The 17,757-nt window shown below is 30.5% G+C and overlaps 1 protein-coding gene across 1 annotated transcript in view; it reads left to right on the forward strand.

Moving 5' to 3' along the window:
- LOC107439832 (1-phosphatidylinositol 4,5-bisphosphate phosphodiesterase epsilon-1) overlaps window positions 1-17,757 on the forward strand; it is a 232,922-nt gene that overhangs the window by 78,469 nt on the left and 136,696 nt on the right. The window contains exons 4-5 of the mRNA XM_087155060.1: window positions 32-95; window positions 10,553-10,746. Coding sequence (XP_087011186.1) covers window positions 32-95; window positions 10,553-10,746 — 258 coding nt within the window. The remainder of the gene's footprint in view (window positions 1-31; window positions 96-10,552; window positions 10,747-17,757) is intronic.

The raw sequence follows: 17,757 nt of genomic DNA on the forward strand, positions 1-17,757 counted from the left end.
TCATTATTAATGCAAAAATATATTTTTTCAGATTGAAAGTGTTGATCAAAGGCGACGAAGTAATACTAAGTTTAAATTAAAAGGCTGTACTTCAAGTAAGAATGTTTTTTTATTTATTGAAAAAAGAATTGTTGAATAAACACTAATGCACATTTTTAAAAATTAAAAGAATTGATTTTCTCCTGGGAGTTTTGCTAACAATGCTTTTCATGAATGTTTTTATAATTTTTGTCAAAAATGAATGGGAAAAAGTATACTCCTTAGGGACCGTTGATACATATTGAAGCAAGGAGGAAACAAAAACGATCAAAAATTTGTAATATTTGAAAATTTGAAAATTTGTTCCAGTAAAGAAGATGGGCGGTATAAAAACATAAAACTAAGTTTGATGACTTCATAAGACTTCGAGATGTTTCGAATAACCACTTTTCAATTTTTCTTTGTTTCCTCTGGCAATCAAACAGGTTTTGTAGATAGTGTTTTGCTTTAATGTTAATTAGCGACCCTTGACGTGCATATTTGCTTTTACTTCAGATTTGACTATACTCTTTTTAAACAGACTAAACATCACAAGTTTGCGTGATTTTCCTACTCTCCACATTTCCCCCCTCTTCGTCACCAGTTTACTTGACTTTTCCACTCTCCACATTTTTTTTCTCTTCACTTCCATTGTTCGAGAAAATCTCGTTTTGTTCTCACGGTATTACGGTTCAGTTAAAAGATGAATATATTTTAAAAAATCTAGACTTACCTAAAGGATGGAAGGAGAGAGGGAAACGTAAGAAGAGTGGGAAACCTAGAGACGAATATTCTATTTACAAAAAGTATAGTCATTTAAAACTGTGATAATTAGGGAACATCCGATAGAAGGGAACACTTTGCTTTTCGAATTGATTGTAAAAGTCTATTCTAAAACATAACGCTATAATGACTGAAAAGCTTTTGTCTCGATACACATTGTGTGCGTCTCTCAGGGATTATTTTATTTTATTTTCTAATCCTTTCATTAATAATAAGCCTATTTTATTTATGCTGAAAAATTATACCATTTTATAATTTTTAAAATTTTATTGCATTGCAAATGAATCAGATTTTAAAATACCTTTTATTAATTGAATACTTATGAATTTTGAAATCGTTTTTAAAAAATTCATTTGGATGTCATAAATGAAGTGTTCGAAATAAAAAGTAGTTTATAATATTTGAGAAGAATTATTTTAATTTTTTCTTATTGTAGCTATTTTGTTTCTTTAAACAGGCAAAATCACTAGATTTTTTTTTCTAAGACCCAGCGACCCATATTTTGGACAATATTTGGTATAATGTTGAAGAAATATTATTTTATTTCCTGTTTCGTGTATGCCTTCACGAATCAATTGCCTATATAAAAATGCTTTATTCTTGTTTATCTAATTTTATAATTAAAATTTATAAGATAAGTCTCGTAACAGAGTGTAAGGTGTGAAAAATAAAAAAAAGGACAACCCTGAATAACTTTTGATCCCTAATGATCAAACGTTGTAGGACTCAATCATGTTTTTCGAATCTCTGTTGGCAAGGAAAATAAAAAAGCCTCAGTTTAAGTACCTTACACTTGAAGCAATGTGATGACTACGTATATCCTCATGCCGTGGTGAATTATCCCGACTTTAGAATGAACAAATACAGAGCCGGATTATACCTTTCGTAGGCTCTATGCATAGCCCTTTTTTGGCCCTTCCCCCACTCCTCCCCTCTTTTCAAAATATATGCTAAAATTTTCTTGCATATTTTTTTAAACATTTTTTTAAACATTTTTATTAATATGGATTTTAATTTACAAATTTGTTTATCGAACTTTATCTGCAATACCGACATACTGCCGATATTGCAGTTGATATCGATAATACCGTTATGATTTGTTCGCTCGATAACTATGTAAACACTTTACGTCAACAATACAACAACAAACCAGCAAAGAAAACAGTGAAATTGATAGTGATATTTGTCGATTCTTGAATCAAATGCAGAAGGAGAAAGATCTTTCTCCAGATAAAAATTGATAAAAAATTATTTGCGTTCAACAATGAATCAAGATCGTTTGGCATCGCTCGAACTTATGTCTATTGAATACGACATTTTGCTTAGTTTGGAATTCGACAGCATAATACAAGATTTCGTTGAATCCAAAAATCGCAAAAAAGTAATATCATAAGATTCTGCAAAATAATTTAATACCGAAAAATATTATATTTTTATTTGTATCTTCATAATTTTGTGCAAAATACACTTGTTGTTTTTAAAGCTAAATTATTTTTGTCAACAAAATTTTTTCTCCCAAGTTTTTCGTAGGCCCCTGAATTTCGTAGGCCCTAGGCACGTGCCTAGTGTGCCTATAGTTTAATCCGGCCCTGAACAAATAGCTTAAATATATTTAAAGTTATTTAAATTTTTAAAAATCTCCAATTAGGCGACATTTTCCCACCTAGATGAAAATTATCAAAATCACTGTCACTATTTTTGCAAACTTTTATGAGCCTAGGTAATGCAGCATTGGAGTAAGTTTATTAGACCAAAAACGCTTTTCATTTTCCAAAAAGTGTTTTGCGCCATTTTCAAAATAAGTATTTACACCGATAGCTTTAAATAGGCTAAACTTGACCTAACAGTGATGAGATCGTAACAAATCATCATTTTATATGACGACAGAGCCATCGAAGAACAACTGTTCGAGGGGGTGATATCAATAATGCTAATTAATTAGGGAAGACGATATTCTAAGTAGCGAAATCAGACACGTACTTTCTCTGAATAAACATACTTCTTTTTCAACGGATTCGGTCATCTGACCCCTAATATATGGGAAGTAATTTCAATCTGAAAAATATGCTTACAACAGTTTCTTCAGGAGAGTGCTCCAAAGTTTGGCTCTAAGTTAATTATACTTTTTGCGAATTACACTCGGGAACTCTTTAAACGAATTGAAAAATTTTTGCACACAGTTATAAAATTCGTTTATCGAAAGCCAATTTCATGGAAAATATAATAAAAGTTACATAAAAATAGTCATTTTAGTAAATATTTCTTATTTTTTATTAGTCTATTTAATAATGGCTAGAAACGTTTTGAATAGTAAATAATAAAAATTTTTAAATCATTTTAAGAAAGGCAATTTTAAATGGCAAAATATAAAATTTATGCGAAATTAATCGAATAGTTTTATCGAATTTTGAAGAAGTCGTATGTTTAAAATTCGCAGGAACTATTCGACCGATTTCGCATAAATTTCGTATTTTGCCATTTAAAACCTCATTTTGTGCGATATCGGTCGAATAGTTCCTGAGAAATTGAATTTTAAATATACGGCTTTTTCGAAATTGGATAAAACTTTGTATTTTGCCATTCAAAATTTCATTTTCTTAAATGATGTAAAAACTTATATACCTCACAATTTAAAAGTTTGTGGAATATTATTAAATAAAATAATAAAAATTAATAAATACTTTCTAAAAGTTAATTTTTGCACGTGTAAACAAATTTTATAATTGAATGCAGTTTTTCCTAATTCATTTAAAAAGTTCACGAGATATGGCGAAATATGCAAAAAATTTAATTAACATGAAGAGACTTTGGATTGCTCTCCTGACCAAACTATTTATTTTATAATCGTCGTTGAACAGTTGACCCAAGTTTTTGGGCTTTTGACTACAAATGTTCAACTCCATCGCTTTGAAATTTTGAACCCAAATCAGAAGGCAAGGGAACCCCTGGATCAAATATTGGGAGAAGTTTGCCTTCGTGGAGGACGTTTTAATGGAACTAACCCGCACTACATCCAGAGGAAAAACACGAAATTTTTTCACGGTTAGTGTGACGGTAAGGGGACTCTAACCCATGATCATTGAGGATAGTCAGCACTGTTGTCGATCGGGATTCGTATCGACCAGCCATCACTGGGATATTAACCCGGATCCCCTCATAGGAAGGCGAACTTTCTATCCCATGAGCTAAAATAAAAAAAAGTATTTGCCATGAATCATTAATATCAATCTTGATATAAAAATAAATTTAATAAAACTTTCAAAAGACCTGACATCAACGATAAGAAATCGCCTTATTTTATGGGATTGGCCGGCTTTTTTCAGTTGTCATTTGTTTAGTGAATATTTTGGTAAATATATCCACGATATATATTTATTTTAATAATAAATTCATCGACTCTGACCTTAAAAGTACTTCGATCCTGTAAGATCATTTAATTTTTTTTTTTTTAAAATATTATTACAACAGCGATTGAAATTGATGGAATAAATTCAAAATGGAAATTAACATTCTTATTAATAAAATAATATTACTATAATTATAATTATAAAGATGTACTAAATCTAAGAAATCAAAGAAAATACGACACTTTTCGGAAAAGGAAATTTAAAATCTTCGGAATAGTTTAATTTAGAAAAAATCATTTATGAGACTTATATTAATACCTTATAGAGAGCAGATGTTTAATCGGGAAATATTTAAAATCAAAGTTAATAAAATGTTTAGTGCTAGGAAAATGACAAAGAAGTATAGAATTAGAATTAGCAAATTCATGATCATCGCACATAGAACATATATAATTATAGGAGACAATGAAAACAATTTTCAACTATATAATACACACTTATATTGGATTTTTTCGAATATAACATCTTTGTGAAATTATAACAATTTTAGTAAAAAACGCTGAGATTTGAGGATATTGTATTGCAGACACGTTTCTACATTGTTAAAAAAAAGGTTCAACGTTTCACCCGAAAATTGGTTCCAATATAATAAAACACTCGGTGAGAAGTTCTACCAATGTTTTGGTGCAGTAAGAAATATTACTTTTATAGTTAAACATTGAAATAAATCCAAGGTTTTTCTTTATACCCATTTTTCTGTGAAAGGTCGAACCAGGTTCAAGGTTTGACTAACAGACAAACCTTGAATCTGGTTCGTACGGAATTTTCGGTGAAAGATTGAACCAAGTCTTATGTTTTTGTTGCGGCTAATTTAAACGGTGAGAGGTTGAATCAATAGGTTGACGTTGCAGTCAAGGTGCGTGGTATGATCATGAGAGTGTAATAAGATATATGACTGATGTCTCCCCAAACCATAACTCCAGGAGTAGGTTCAGTGTGTCTAGGCCGGAGACAGGTCAATAGCAGGTGCTCACCTGTCCTCCTTTTAACCAATATACGGGTATCACTGGTACTAAGACATTCCCGTTCTTTTACTTTATAACTGTTTGTAGCTATTTAAATAGAATTATAAATTATTTTCAGCTTTTTAACAAATGATAAAGTTATTTAGATGAAAAATGTAGATTAAATGGGCAACTTCAAAGTTAGAGCATTCAAGTAATCCAATGTCAAGTTTAAACTTGTTCTTAGTTTAATTCACCTAATTTTATCTTTCGTATTTAATTTTTGTTTATAAAATATACTTTTTTAAAGTTTAAAACTCAAAAACAAGACTATTTCTACCTTATCGTCAGTTTCCTGGCATTTGAGGGCCATTTGTAATTGTATATCTCTTTATCTTCTATTTTTGGGCCCTTTTAATTTCAGTAGTTAACCGCTCCTTTAAGAGCTCACATTATATAATATATTAATAATTTATAGTAAGCAGGAAAATAACAGCCTTAAACGCTTTTTAAAACCGCTTTTAATTGATTTTTTACTGAAACTCTCCTTTCGGTTTCTACTGGCAGACATATATTGGGAGATTTAATGTCATAGAATATTTTTTCAGAACAATTCATAATCTAATATTCCTCTAGTGCTAAGTGAGATATTATTATATTCCGGTCAGTAAAATAATTCATTTAGTGGCTGAAAGTCCTTCATTAGAAAGCTTACTGGAAAACTAACTGTATTCTTACTCACGAAACATATGGATGCATCCAAGTTTTCGTGGCCAGTATTTCGATGAAATTTGTTTCAAGATTTGGGGATTTTTATTTCGGGGTTTTTATGTGCAGGTAAATTGAATTCATAGTTAAAATTTTGAAATACACTAAAAATACGCAAAATAACAAAATGGCGGCTGAAATATGGCGAGCAAAAAAAAAAAAAAAAATTATGTAGTGCGCTTAAATAATTAAATATAGCAATTAAAATTCAATAATTTTCGTAATTTTGTATTAAAAATGAAAAGCAAATTATATTTCCGAAGTAATATTACAAAATAACGCGAAAACATGAAGAAAAAAACATAATTTTTGTTTTTCGGTATATTTAGTCCACCTTTGCAAAGTGGGGCAGGTTTTTTCGAAAGAAGAAACATCAAAGAAGACAACAAAAAAAAAGTTTAGCTAATTACGGAACTTTTTGGAACTAATTTTCGAAAGTCATTCAAGCATTGCAAAATGTCAAATGATAAGATATAAACTATAAGTTTGTCAAGAGTATTATCTAATCCAACAAATTGAAAAGTTGTATTATTATTTAACACTAATTACTCTGATAAAATTGTAACAGTAAGGTGAAATTCCCATATATATTTCTGAAATAAAAATTTAAAAGTTACATTTAAAACAATTTTTTTAACACATTTTTCATTAAATTGTACTCTTGTTGGTCCAAAAAGTAAATTATAATGTTTGGAATGATTATGAATACTTAATTTGGGATATATTAAAACTGCCTACACATATTTTAGTTGAAAAATTAATTATTTACTCTTGGCCAAAGATCATAGTCTTCTGGCCCACAGTGGAATGAAGTGCGAGAATAACGTGGGTCGGAAAAATAATTTTCTGTTTCGGATCACTTAGTGAAAATAAGTTGCCTATTGTTATAAGAATAAAAACGACTAACAAAATAAAAATCAGTTCATATCGTCCATTCGCGCATCCTTCTCAAAATTAAGAAAATCTTGAAAAAATCGCGACTTTTTAATTTCTTTACGTTGGCTAAAACTTTTGAAACAAACTTGCTTTTTATGCTCGTTTTGATAATTTTAAAATCCTAGAAAATTAATTTCTGATCAATAATTTAATTTTCCAATGTGCAACTCTTTGCTAGTTTTTCTAGATTAGAACTACTCAGAACAGACCACGTGACATCACTTTTATGAGGCATTGTTTCAAATAAATTTCTGGAAACGCGATATCTTTCAAAACAAGTAACTCATCGAAGGTAGTTTTTTAAAAGACTTACCTGTCTAGTGCAGGCAGTTCATGCAATATATAAAAATTCCCATAGAATGGGCAAAAAAAAAGTGTAGTTTCGAAACGCTTTAGTGCGGAAAAGTTGTCTTTTGTAATAAGAATAAAAATAGCATGAAGGATTTAAAATCAACCAATATTTTCCGTTCTCACATTCTACTTAAAAATAATGAAAACTTTAAAAAAAATCCCACATATTTGAATTTTAAATTGGCTAAAACTTGAAATAACTAAGCTTTACTTTCTTATGCTTGTTTGCTATTATTATATTAAGCTGTAGGTAATAGCTGTAAATATAATGTAAATACCACACTAAAAAGGACGATTGGTTGGGTAGGTTGTAAGTTGAACTTGACTTGCAAACGTGGCTTGCATTTTCACGTGGGAAGCTCTGGGTAGTATGCTCTGGATAAGCTGGGTTCCTTTGTGTCACACATCGCTCTGACACAAAGGAAATAAAGAAAAATTAGTAAACTTTTCTTGGATCTAAGTTTAATACCTTGGATTTTCAAACCCATCTGACAAGTATAAAAAACTAAGCTTGATTTTTTCAAAAGTTTTATCAAATTTTAAAATAAAAATAAAAATGTGGAATTTTTTCAAGTTTTCTTTAATTTTAAGTAGAATGCGCGAACGGAAAATATTGGACGATTTTAAAATTCTTCATGTCATCTTTATCCTTGTTACAAAAGGCAACTTTTCCACTCTAAAGCATCTTGATCCACTCTATTGGTTATTTAAGATATTGCATGAACTGCCTGCTTACTCGCTGGATGAGTTAGTCTTTTAAAAAGCTACCATCGATAAGTTTTATGTTTTCAAATATATCATAGAGGTTTTCGTTTCTAGAAATTTTTTGAAATAATGACAAGACTTTATAAAAATGGTGATTAAGTATTCTTCCTTTTAATTAGTTTCTCAGCTATATAAAGAAGCATTTTACAAGCTTTACTATAACAGAATATTTATATTAAAGGAAATATTATAAAGTTAAAATTTCTTAATGATTTACATTTTAAATCAGTCACTAGACACTACCTTTCTTTTTATGCTTAATGTTGATTTTTAAACTATTTTAACAAATCTCTGGGTTTTATCCTTTACCTAAATTTCCAATAATTTGTAGAACAGAGCATTGGTGTTAAGAAAAGTAGACATGAATTGTTTATTTAAGGTGGAAAGTTTTCTTTTGGAGGTCCCATTGTAGAGCTTCTATTAACTGCCATTTCTTTTAAGCAAATGTTTTTTTTTCTTTGAAAATATTGGTTGACTCGTAATTTCCCCTCTCACTTGAAGTGCTTCTCTTTGATATTTCTAGAAGATTTTTCCTTCAAGGTCTTATTTTGGAGATTTTCGGAATCTTTTGATGAATGGAGTTATTTTAGGCTCATGATTTTTATGTACTGAAATTCTGATGGCTTCGTTTCTTGCAATCGTTTTTGTTTCTTATTTGGCTTTGTTTCTTTGTTTTGTTATTCTCGTTTATGTACCTTACAAGCGAGAGGCAAAGCATTTTCCCAACTTATTTCCTTTTTTCCTGACTTCCATTCTTATATTTCAAGGTTCAATAAAAATTATATATATATATATATATATATATATATATATATATATATATATATTATCACCCACTTCATGCGCACCTCATCATGCCTACCATTGCGCACCTCCTAACCCTTTAACTAAACAGTGGTTAGATGAGATATTCTAGTTGTTCCCGGGCAGCTAAAGTGTTTGGAGTCAGACGGCCTCATCATTCGTGCTAATTGATTTGTGTTCTGTCCTTTGTGATTTATAAGATCTAACTTGAAGAAAAAACAAGTCATTTCCATCCATAGACGAAGCCGAGGTAGCTTGGTTTCTCTTGGATGATTGGTTCTCGAGGTTGGTTGGTTCTTTATTTAACATCTTAGAATGATTTCTTTATGGAAAAGATTTCCCCTATCAGGGTCTTGCTATTTGGGCCGCAGTTTTGCTAGCTGTTACCTCATGAAAAAACGATGGTTTTTCGATAACTTTTTAACCAGGGATTCTGAAAGGGAATATCCTTCACTTAATCAAACGTCATCCGAATGGGATCTTTGATTTATTTTAACAGATGATGCTATGCAGACTTTAAAGAAATTTTGGCATTTCCTTAATCAACATATTTCCAACAATAACCCATTAACTTCAGAAAATTATTTTTTAATTCGCATATTCACTTTTTATGGCTCTTTATGAAAGAGCGATTTCTACGTCTTCAAATAATTAAGAGAATGTATTTTTATCTATGAATTAATGTAGAAAGACTCGTATGAGACTCTATATTACACACACGCACCATATATATATATATATAACTCACAATTTGCTAAGAGGTTCTTACTGACGTTTCAACATCATCGACAAATCAAAATACATTGATACAATAGTTAGGAGATCACCAAAATATGAGATTGATTTTTTTCGTTAATGTAATTTAAACAAGTGTAAACCAAATAATAAATACGAAAACACATGTAAAATATAGAAATGTATAAAAAGTCGGAGAAAAAAAGCATGTTTCCTACAATAAATGGTTTAAAAATATATATCAATAACTATCCCTGTTTATAAAATACCTATCTCATTACTTGATTAGCTTGGTTTTGCCTGACTTGAATACGAGCATAGAAGCAACGGTTAAATTAAGTTGAATAACTCAATTTTTTTTATCTTATTTTGAATATAACTTTTTAATTGAATGGTTTTTATGGAATTTAATATCATTAATTTTATTTTAATTAAATGCTGCAGGAGTTGATTATTTGTTAAATTTCCAAGTGTTCACACTGAAGTTTAGGGACTAATTTAATTTATTGGTTGCCAGGAATTTGCTTGAATTAGATTCGCACATGATAACTATTATATTAAACCAGATTATTCAAACATTTTTACTAGGAATACTCCCATTAATATTTCATTTCAATTCAATGTTTTTCCTTGGAATTTAACTACATTTGTTGTACAATCATTGTTTCAAACGAATTGTGGAATTGATGGTCAATTTGTCTTAAGATAAAAAAATAATGCTGCGAATTTCTTTAATTCTATTAATTTGGCTAAAAATATTATTTATTTAGACGCTATTAAAAATATTACAAACCCATTCAGTTAGTTCCCTGATTAATACTCATTCAATTTGGAAATTTTTTTTTTATTTAGATGCTATTAGAATATTACAAACCCATTCAATTAGTTACCCCATTAATACCCATTCAATTTGGCCAAAAATATTATTTCCTTAAATGCTATTTAAAATGATACAAACCCATTCAATTAGTTTATTTAGATTAAACCTATAAAATAATTATTTAATTTTGAGTGTAATTTAAAATGTTATTTGATTTTTAGACGGATCATGTCGAATAACTCAAGCTAAAGTAAATTTGGAGGTTTTGACAAAGATGGCTACAAACGCAGAATGTCTTGCCACACTAATATCGAACTTTCATCTTCATTTACCTTCTATTATTGAACTTTCGGACAATGTAGGTGGTCATTCTCTTGAAAAACCTCTAGCTGTATTTCTTGAGCAACTTTTACAGGTACGTAAAAGATTTTAAAATACTCCAAATTTACAATTTATATCATAACCGTCGTTGAATTTTTTGGGTTTACGAGTACTAAAGTTCAACTCCGCAGCCTTGTAAGTGTGAACCAATTCAGAAGACAAGGACACTCCTGGATCAGTAACCCCAGAGGTATGATTTGTTATGGGGATATGGAGGATTTTATGACTCGACAGATTTAGCATGCATCAGCTACCATTTACCACATGAGAAGTCTTCGGTCGGCGGGGTTGGAATCCACGTACTCTTGAACATGGGCTCAGTGCCCTACAAACTAAGCTATCCCTGCCCAAGCAAGATTTATTAATCATTTTGAAAAGATTGCTATGTCAAATTGGCATTGATAATGTGCTGTTCTCTTTAAAAATTATATCAGTTTAATAATCAGTTCGATTCAGGCTGCTGAGCCCAAATTTACTGTAACTAAACATTCCTCAAATTTTACAACATATCTTTTAAATAATTAATATATATACAAGGATTAATTTGAAGTGGGCGAAATGAAATTTTTAAAATTTTATATTTGTTTTAGTTATACATTTCCTATAATATACATTATTCAGCAATTAGCGATCCAATGAGGCGAACCTGGTTCGAATCCCAGTCGATACGAATTCCGCATCCGGCTTGCACCTACCACAGTGCTAGCGTGAAATATCCTCAGTGGTAGACGAATCATGGGTTACTGTCTCCTTGCCGTGAGGCTAACCGTGGTAAGTTCTCGTGGTCCTCCTCTCCATGTAACGCAAATGCGGGTTAGCTCCATCAAAGAGTCCGCCACAAAGGCAAATTTCTCCCAATACTCGATCTAAGAGTTTATCTGATCTTCTGTATTGAGTTCAAAATCACAAGGCTACGGAGTTGAACATTAGTAGTCGTAAAGCCACAAAGTTGGGTCAGCTGTTCAACGCCGGTTATAAAATAATATAAAATATAAAACAAAATGAAAAATCATTAAGAGAATATTAAATTCCAAAGGAAAATCTGAAATAAACACGCACTGTTTTGCTATTTAGTCAGCAAATGTTTCGCCCGAATCAAACTTTTTCAGGCCCAAACATTGTTTTCGAAAAAGGAAAATATATGAATCCTTCTTGGTAAAGTAAAAATTTCATTTTCTTTTAAAATTGGACAAAGTAGGTGGTCATTCTATTGAAAATCCTCTAGCTGTATTTCTTGAGCAGCTTTTACAGGTACGTAAAGCTTTTTAAAATACTCCAAATTTACAATTTTATTTTATTTTTGTGATCGTCGTTGAACAGCCGACCCATTTTTTGGGGATTACGGCTACTAATGTTCAACCCCGTAACCTCGTAATTTTGAACCCAATTCAGAAGACAAGAGAAATCCTGGATCGAGTATTGGGAGGAATTTCCCTTCGTGGAGGTCTTTTTGATGGAATTAACCAGCATTTGCATTACATGGAGAGGATGACCACGAGAACCTCCCACGGTTATCCTGACGACAAGGGAACTCTGACCCATGATCCGTTTACCACTGAGGATATTTCACGTCAGCACTGTGGTCGGAGCAAGCCGGATGCGTAATTCGAATCGACCAGCCATCACTGGGATTCGAACCCAGTTCATCTCATTGGATGGCGAGCACTCTATCCCCTAAACCATCGCGGTTCCAGAAATTTGCAATTTATACCAATCATTAAAAGAATATTAAATTCCAAAGAAAATCTGAAATAAACATGCTCTGTCTTGCTATTTAGTCAGAAAATGCTTCACCCGAATCGAATTTTTCAGGCTCAAACATTGTTTTCGAAAAATGAAAATATATGAATACATCTTGGTAATGTAAAAATGTCATTTTCTTCCAAAATTGTAAAAAAAAAAAAAAATTTTAAAGATTGAAAATTTTCAGAAACTCTATTGCCCATTCGCAAGACTTGCCTGACAAGGAAAAAAAAAAAAAAAAGCAGATTTTAAACTGAAAATTGGCAACGAAAAATTCAAAAATAATTAAGGGGGAAAATTGAAGCTAGAAAAACCGGGTAAGCTAGAGAGTATCAGGTTCTAATTTGCCTGCCGTGTTAAGTCTCTCCAATTTGCCAACAGATTAAACATTTAACTGCTCTAAAAACGATCAGTTTGGCCTATATTTTTTCCCTGTATCAAAAATTCATCTAAAATTTATAATCCATGAATAATTTTTAATTTATAAACATTTTTATAATCCCTGATAATGCAGCGTTAAAGTCGTTTTACAAATATTAAAAAATTGAATCACAAAGTCCCGCAGTGAACTGATCGTTAAGACACGGTTCTCAGCAGATCACCGAAGTCAAGCATCACTGGCTACGGTCAGTGTGCGGGTGGGTGACCACTTGGATCAGTCTGCGTAGGAACCGAGGGTGTGCGGTATTGGTCCTCGTTAAACTGTGCTACCTTAAAGTGCTCGACTTCGCGCGCAGGTCGTCGGGCTACCGAAGCAGGGGTGTCATTCCCTCTGCAGAGGATCAAAATTGTGATGGCATGTCTTCGGATCATCCTCCGGGATGTTTCCCAGACCGTCGCCAATAGCTCATTGTGCAACTCTAGTGCGACGTAAATTAACAACAACAACAACAAAATCACAAACGCTTTTCAATTTTACATGAGAGTAGCTTTCATTCGCAATCTCATTTTGCGCCATTTTCACAATTAGCATACACTGTAAAAAATGTAACTTAGCACCCAAAATGATGGCAACCATTTTACATCAAAGTAGTGTAAATAAAACGCCAGAAGGGCTTCCTTCGCCGAGCGATATCACCCGCCAAACGCAATGTGAAGCGTGGAGGTGACGGGTTTGAATCCAGTCGTAACCCTGAATGTATTTATTGTGATGTCCTTCTCTAAATTGTTCTATCTGACTTTCTACTTGACAAAGGTTTATAAGCCGAAATTGAGCAAGCAAGTCTGCAAATGCATGTAATTTTAATAAAGAATTAAAGCCAGACACTGAAAAAACAGTATTGTAATATTTCTTCAAATTCAATGTTGATTAACCCTAAAAATTACGTAAAGGAGAAATTGTTTTAAGTTAACACCAATTTAAACTTTCACATATAATTTAAATGGCACATGAAAGCTCTAAACACCTATAATGTTAAAATAAAATAGTTTACACCAAGATCACGTGTCCTTCTCACACCAAACGGTAAAGGGGCCTCCCTGGCCGAGCGGTATCATCGGTCCAAACGCTCTGTTAAGCGTGGAGGTAGCGGGTTCGAATCCCGCCGTAACCCTGGATGTATTCTTTGTGATGTCTTTCTCTGAATTATTCTATCTGTATTTTCTACTTCACAATGACTTATAAGCCTATGTTGAGCACACAAGTCAGCAAATGTATGTAATTTCAATAAATCAATAAATCAATAAATCAATCAACCAAACGGTAAATATTTCAGTTTCCGAAAACTCCAACATTATTGGACATAATTCGTAATTGTGTCAAATCGACTGTTGGCGAGTGTTTCTTTTCAATACTGCTTTTCATCTTCAGAAACTCAAGTGTGCAGTTAAAATATGCACAGTAAAACATTTTCTTGGGCACCATCTTTTTGGGTAAGTTGAAGTTAGCTAAATGCATTTTTACTGCAGTTATCGGGTAAAAAATTATATCAAATTAACAAAATAATAATTTTTTAAAAGAATTAGAGAGAAAAATAGAACTGAAAATGTTTTTTAAGGTAAATATTTCTGCAATGGAGCATTTAAATTGATTCTAATTCGTATGAAAATATGTGTTTTCAAGTAAATAACTAAACAGAAAGAATAAATACTGATAAAACTAAATTATAATAGAGAAAAAGTAAATAAAAAATGTACTCTGCAAAAATGTTTTGTTTACCTTAACACCAAAAATGATGGCAAATTTTTGTATGTATGTATGATTTCAGTTGTGTAATAAAAATATTTATTTTTGTTTGATTTTCATGTGTTTGTAAACTTTATTAAATCTTAAGCCTAGTTCGAATTCAGCTCTATGTGATACGCGTATATTTGATTTACCAACCAATTTTATTTTAAGAATCAATGTATACATGCAGCATAAATTACTGATGCCCACTTAATATTGAAACTTTTCTTACTGAAATTATAAATTTAAAATTTTTATTTTATTTTAAATTTATTAAAATTATATTAAGTGTCAAATTCTTTCTGAAGCAGTCTTGCACTTAATTTCTCCTATGCATCATTAAATCAGACTTTACTTTAGTGTGGTGTAGAAATTGAGAATATAATCATCTAGTGGCATTAGTTGATTCATAAGATAATGATTTGATGTTGTACTGTCCGCTAAAAAAAGATATCACCCTGAATAACTTTCGTTCTAATGATCGGATTTTCACGTACTAAGTGCCAATCTTAATGGTTTCTAGGGGTGACTTCAAATATGCTAATTGTTTATTGCTAACTATTAATTAAGTTACGAAATCGGACACAAAAACGTACTTTCTCTGAATAAACACATATTTTTTTCCTCACATATTTGGATTTTTAATCTTCAATCTGGGTTATGTGGTCTCCATAGTTTGGTCAGGAGAGCCTTTCAAAGTTTGGACCCCTGAATGTTAATTTCACTTTTTGCGTTTTTAGTCATATTTTAAAAACTGATTATGCAATTCAAAAAAAAACTTGCCCCCTCTCATAAAGCTCATTTACCCAAAGATAATTTCATGCAAAACATTTTTTTAATAACTATTTATTATTTTTTAATATTTAATTAAATTGAGGATGAAAAAATTTTGAATAATAAGGTATGCATTTTTTTATATTATTAATCTGCGTATTTTTCAATTTAAAAATCTAAAATTTCAACTGTTTTTATTCAGTAACAGCTGAGAAAAATTAAAATTAATTATTTTTAAAAAAAATAATTTGGCTACAATGAAGAAATATTTAAATGGGGTGATTAATATTAAAATGTGATTAACTGACGAGGAACTTGAATTCGCGAGCGTAGCGTAAAATTCCATTCATATTTCTTTCGTTGATTACCGATAGTTAATCTTTTTATTTTTAATTTTTTGAGACAATAAAATACGATGTTTCTTTTTTAGTCGTCTAAAAATTTATTTGCAATTTAGTAAAGAAATTTGAATGAAAAAGTTTACTGAATAAAAACATTTTATTCAACGAATGTCTAGTTTTATAAAAGCATGCTTCAGACAGAATATGATTATACACCAGATTGTGCCTATTTAATGCGATTATATTTTATTTTTTAATTTGTTTTCTCAATAATTGATACACTTTGAATAATATACATGCGTATGCATAGATTTGGAATAATATATTTATCAATTTCTTCAATATGTATTTTATAATTATTAATACGAAAACGTAGTCAACATTTTTAAGCATCTTAAAATTTCTCAACATCTTATATATCGTCTTAATCTTAAAATAAATATTTTAATCACCTGTCCGGGAATGTTTCGCAGGACTATTTTACCAACGATTTATTCTTTACGCTACTACGTATATTATTTCTTGATTAATATACTAATCAATTTTAGTACTTTAATTTAGGTTTTCTTTAAAGTAAAGTTCCTTTTTATATTATTGTCAAGTTTTCTTAAAAAGAAAACTTAAAATTATTGTCTGATAGCTAAGAATAAAACCTTGTTAAGAAATTAAAAACATTCTGCTGTTTAAAATAATTTGATGCAAAACAGCTGATTGCTTACAAAGCACACTATTTTTTTCTAAAACAAAATTCTTGATTGCCTTTCTTAGTTTTGTTTTTTGTTTCTTATGACTTAAACATAGATCATCTAAAATAATGGTGATGTTTTATAAGTCACTAAAAAGAGTATAAAGATACCAAACATAAAAAGCTGTCGAATACGTAGCCAAAATTTTTAAGTGTCTTAAAATATCTCAGTATCTTAAATGTCGTAATAACATCTTAGTTGTGAAATTACATTTTTAATTAGTATCTGACCACTTGTGAATCACAGAACTATCCAACTAATTACTTCATTATATCTTTTACTCTTTCTTTATGATACTATGTAGATTTTTTTCCGGATAATATACTAAACTATTTTGTTTAATTTTTGACTTTAGCACGATTTCCAAGATATTATTATAGTATAATTTGTTGTTAGGAAAATGCCTTATTCTGTTAAGCAGCAAATACTAAAAATTGAAATTTGTAAAAAAGATTCCGAAGACGAGCCACTTTTAGAATCATCTGATTTAAAAAAAATGCAATAAAAAATACGCAATTTTCGAACTTATTTTGATTAAAAGAAAAAAAAACGCGGTGAGAAGGTTAACATACTTTTTACAGAAACTGTGAAAGTCAATTTTTCCTATATTTCGTCATAAGAGGATAAGAATGATATTGCTCCAACGCAACGACTCAATAATTTCGTTATTTCCAGAAGGAAATCTGTTTGATCGAAACATATTATTCGTTGAAAACTAAAACGAGAAAAAAATTAACTTTTATTATTCATCTAAGCTTATTCAATTTATTTAATGATAGCTGTATCAAAGTAAGGGATATGCCATGGAAGCCCCGTTTACTTTTATACTATAAATACTATAAATAATATAAATTGAATAACTTATTTTAAGCAAATTATTTAATAATTTTAAGCAAATAAGTGTGTAAAAATAAACTTGATCAAAATGCTCCTAAGGTATATCCTAAAATATATGTAGAATGTAGATGTGCTTTATGTCAGATGTGTTTAATGTAGATGTGTTTTCTAGACTATCGTCAAATATATAAACCTTTATTGCGACCCAATTTAAGAACAAAATTTTTTCAAAATTGTGTCTACCCCCTCCCTATTTCAAGGGTCAGGATTTCAAATATGTAAAAAAAAAAATCATGTTTATTCAGAGATAGTACGTTTTTGTGTCTGATTTCGTAACTTAACTAATAGTAGCACTAATTAATTGACATATTTAAGGTCACCCCCAGAAACCATTAAGATTGACACTTAGTTCGTAAAAATCCGATTATTGGAGCGAA

Source organism: Parasteatoda tepidariorum, chromosome 11 (genome assembly GCF_982258835.1).
Source record: "Parasteatoda tepidariorum strain Cologne lab strain chromosome 11, Ptep-v5.0, whole genome shotgun sequence".
Taxonomy (NCBI): Eukaryota; Metazoa; Arthropoda; class Arachnida; order Araneae; family Theridiidae; genus Parasteatoda; species Parasteatoda tepidariorum.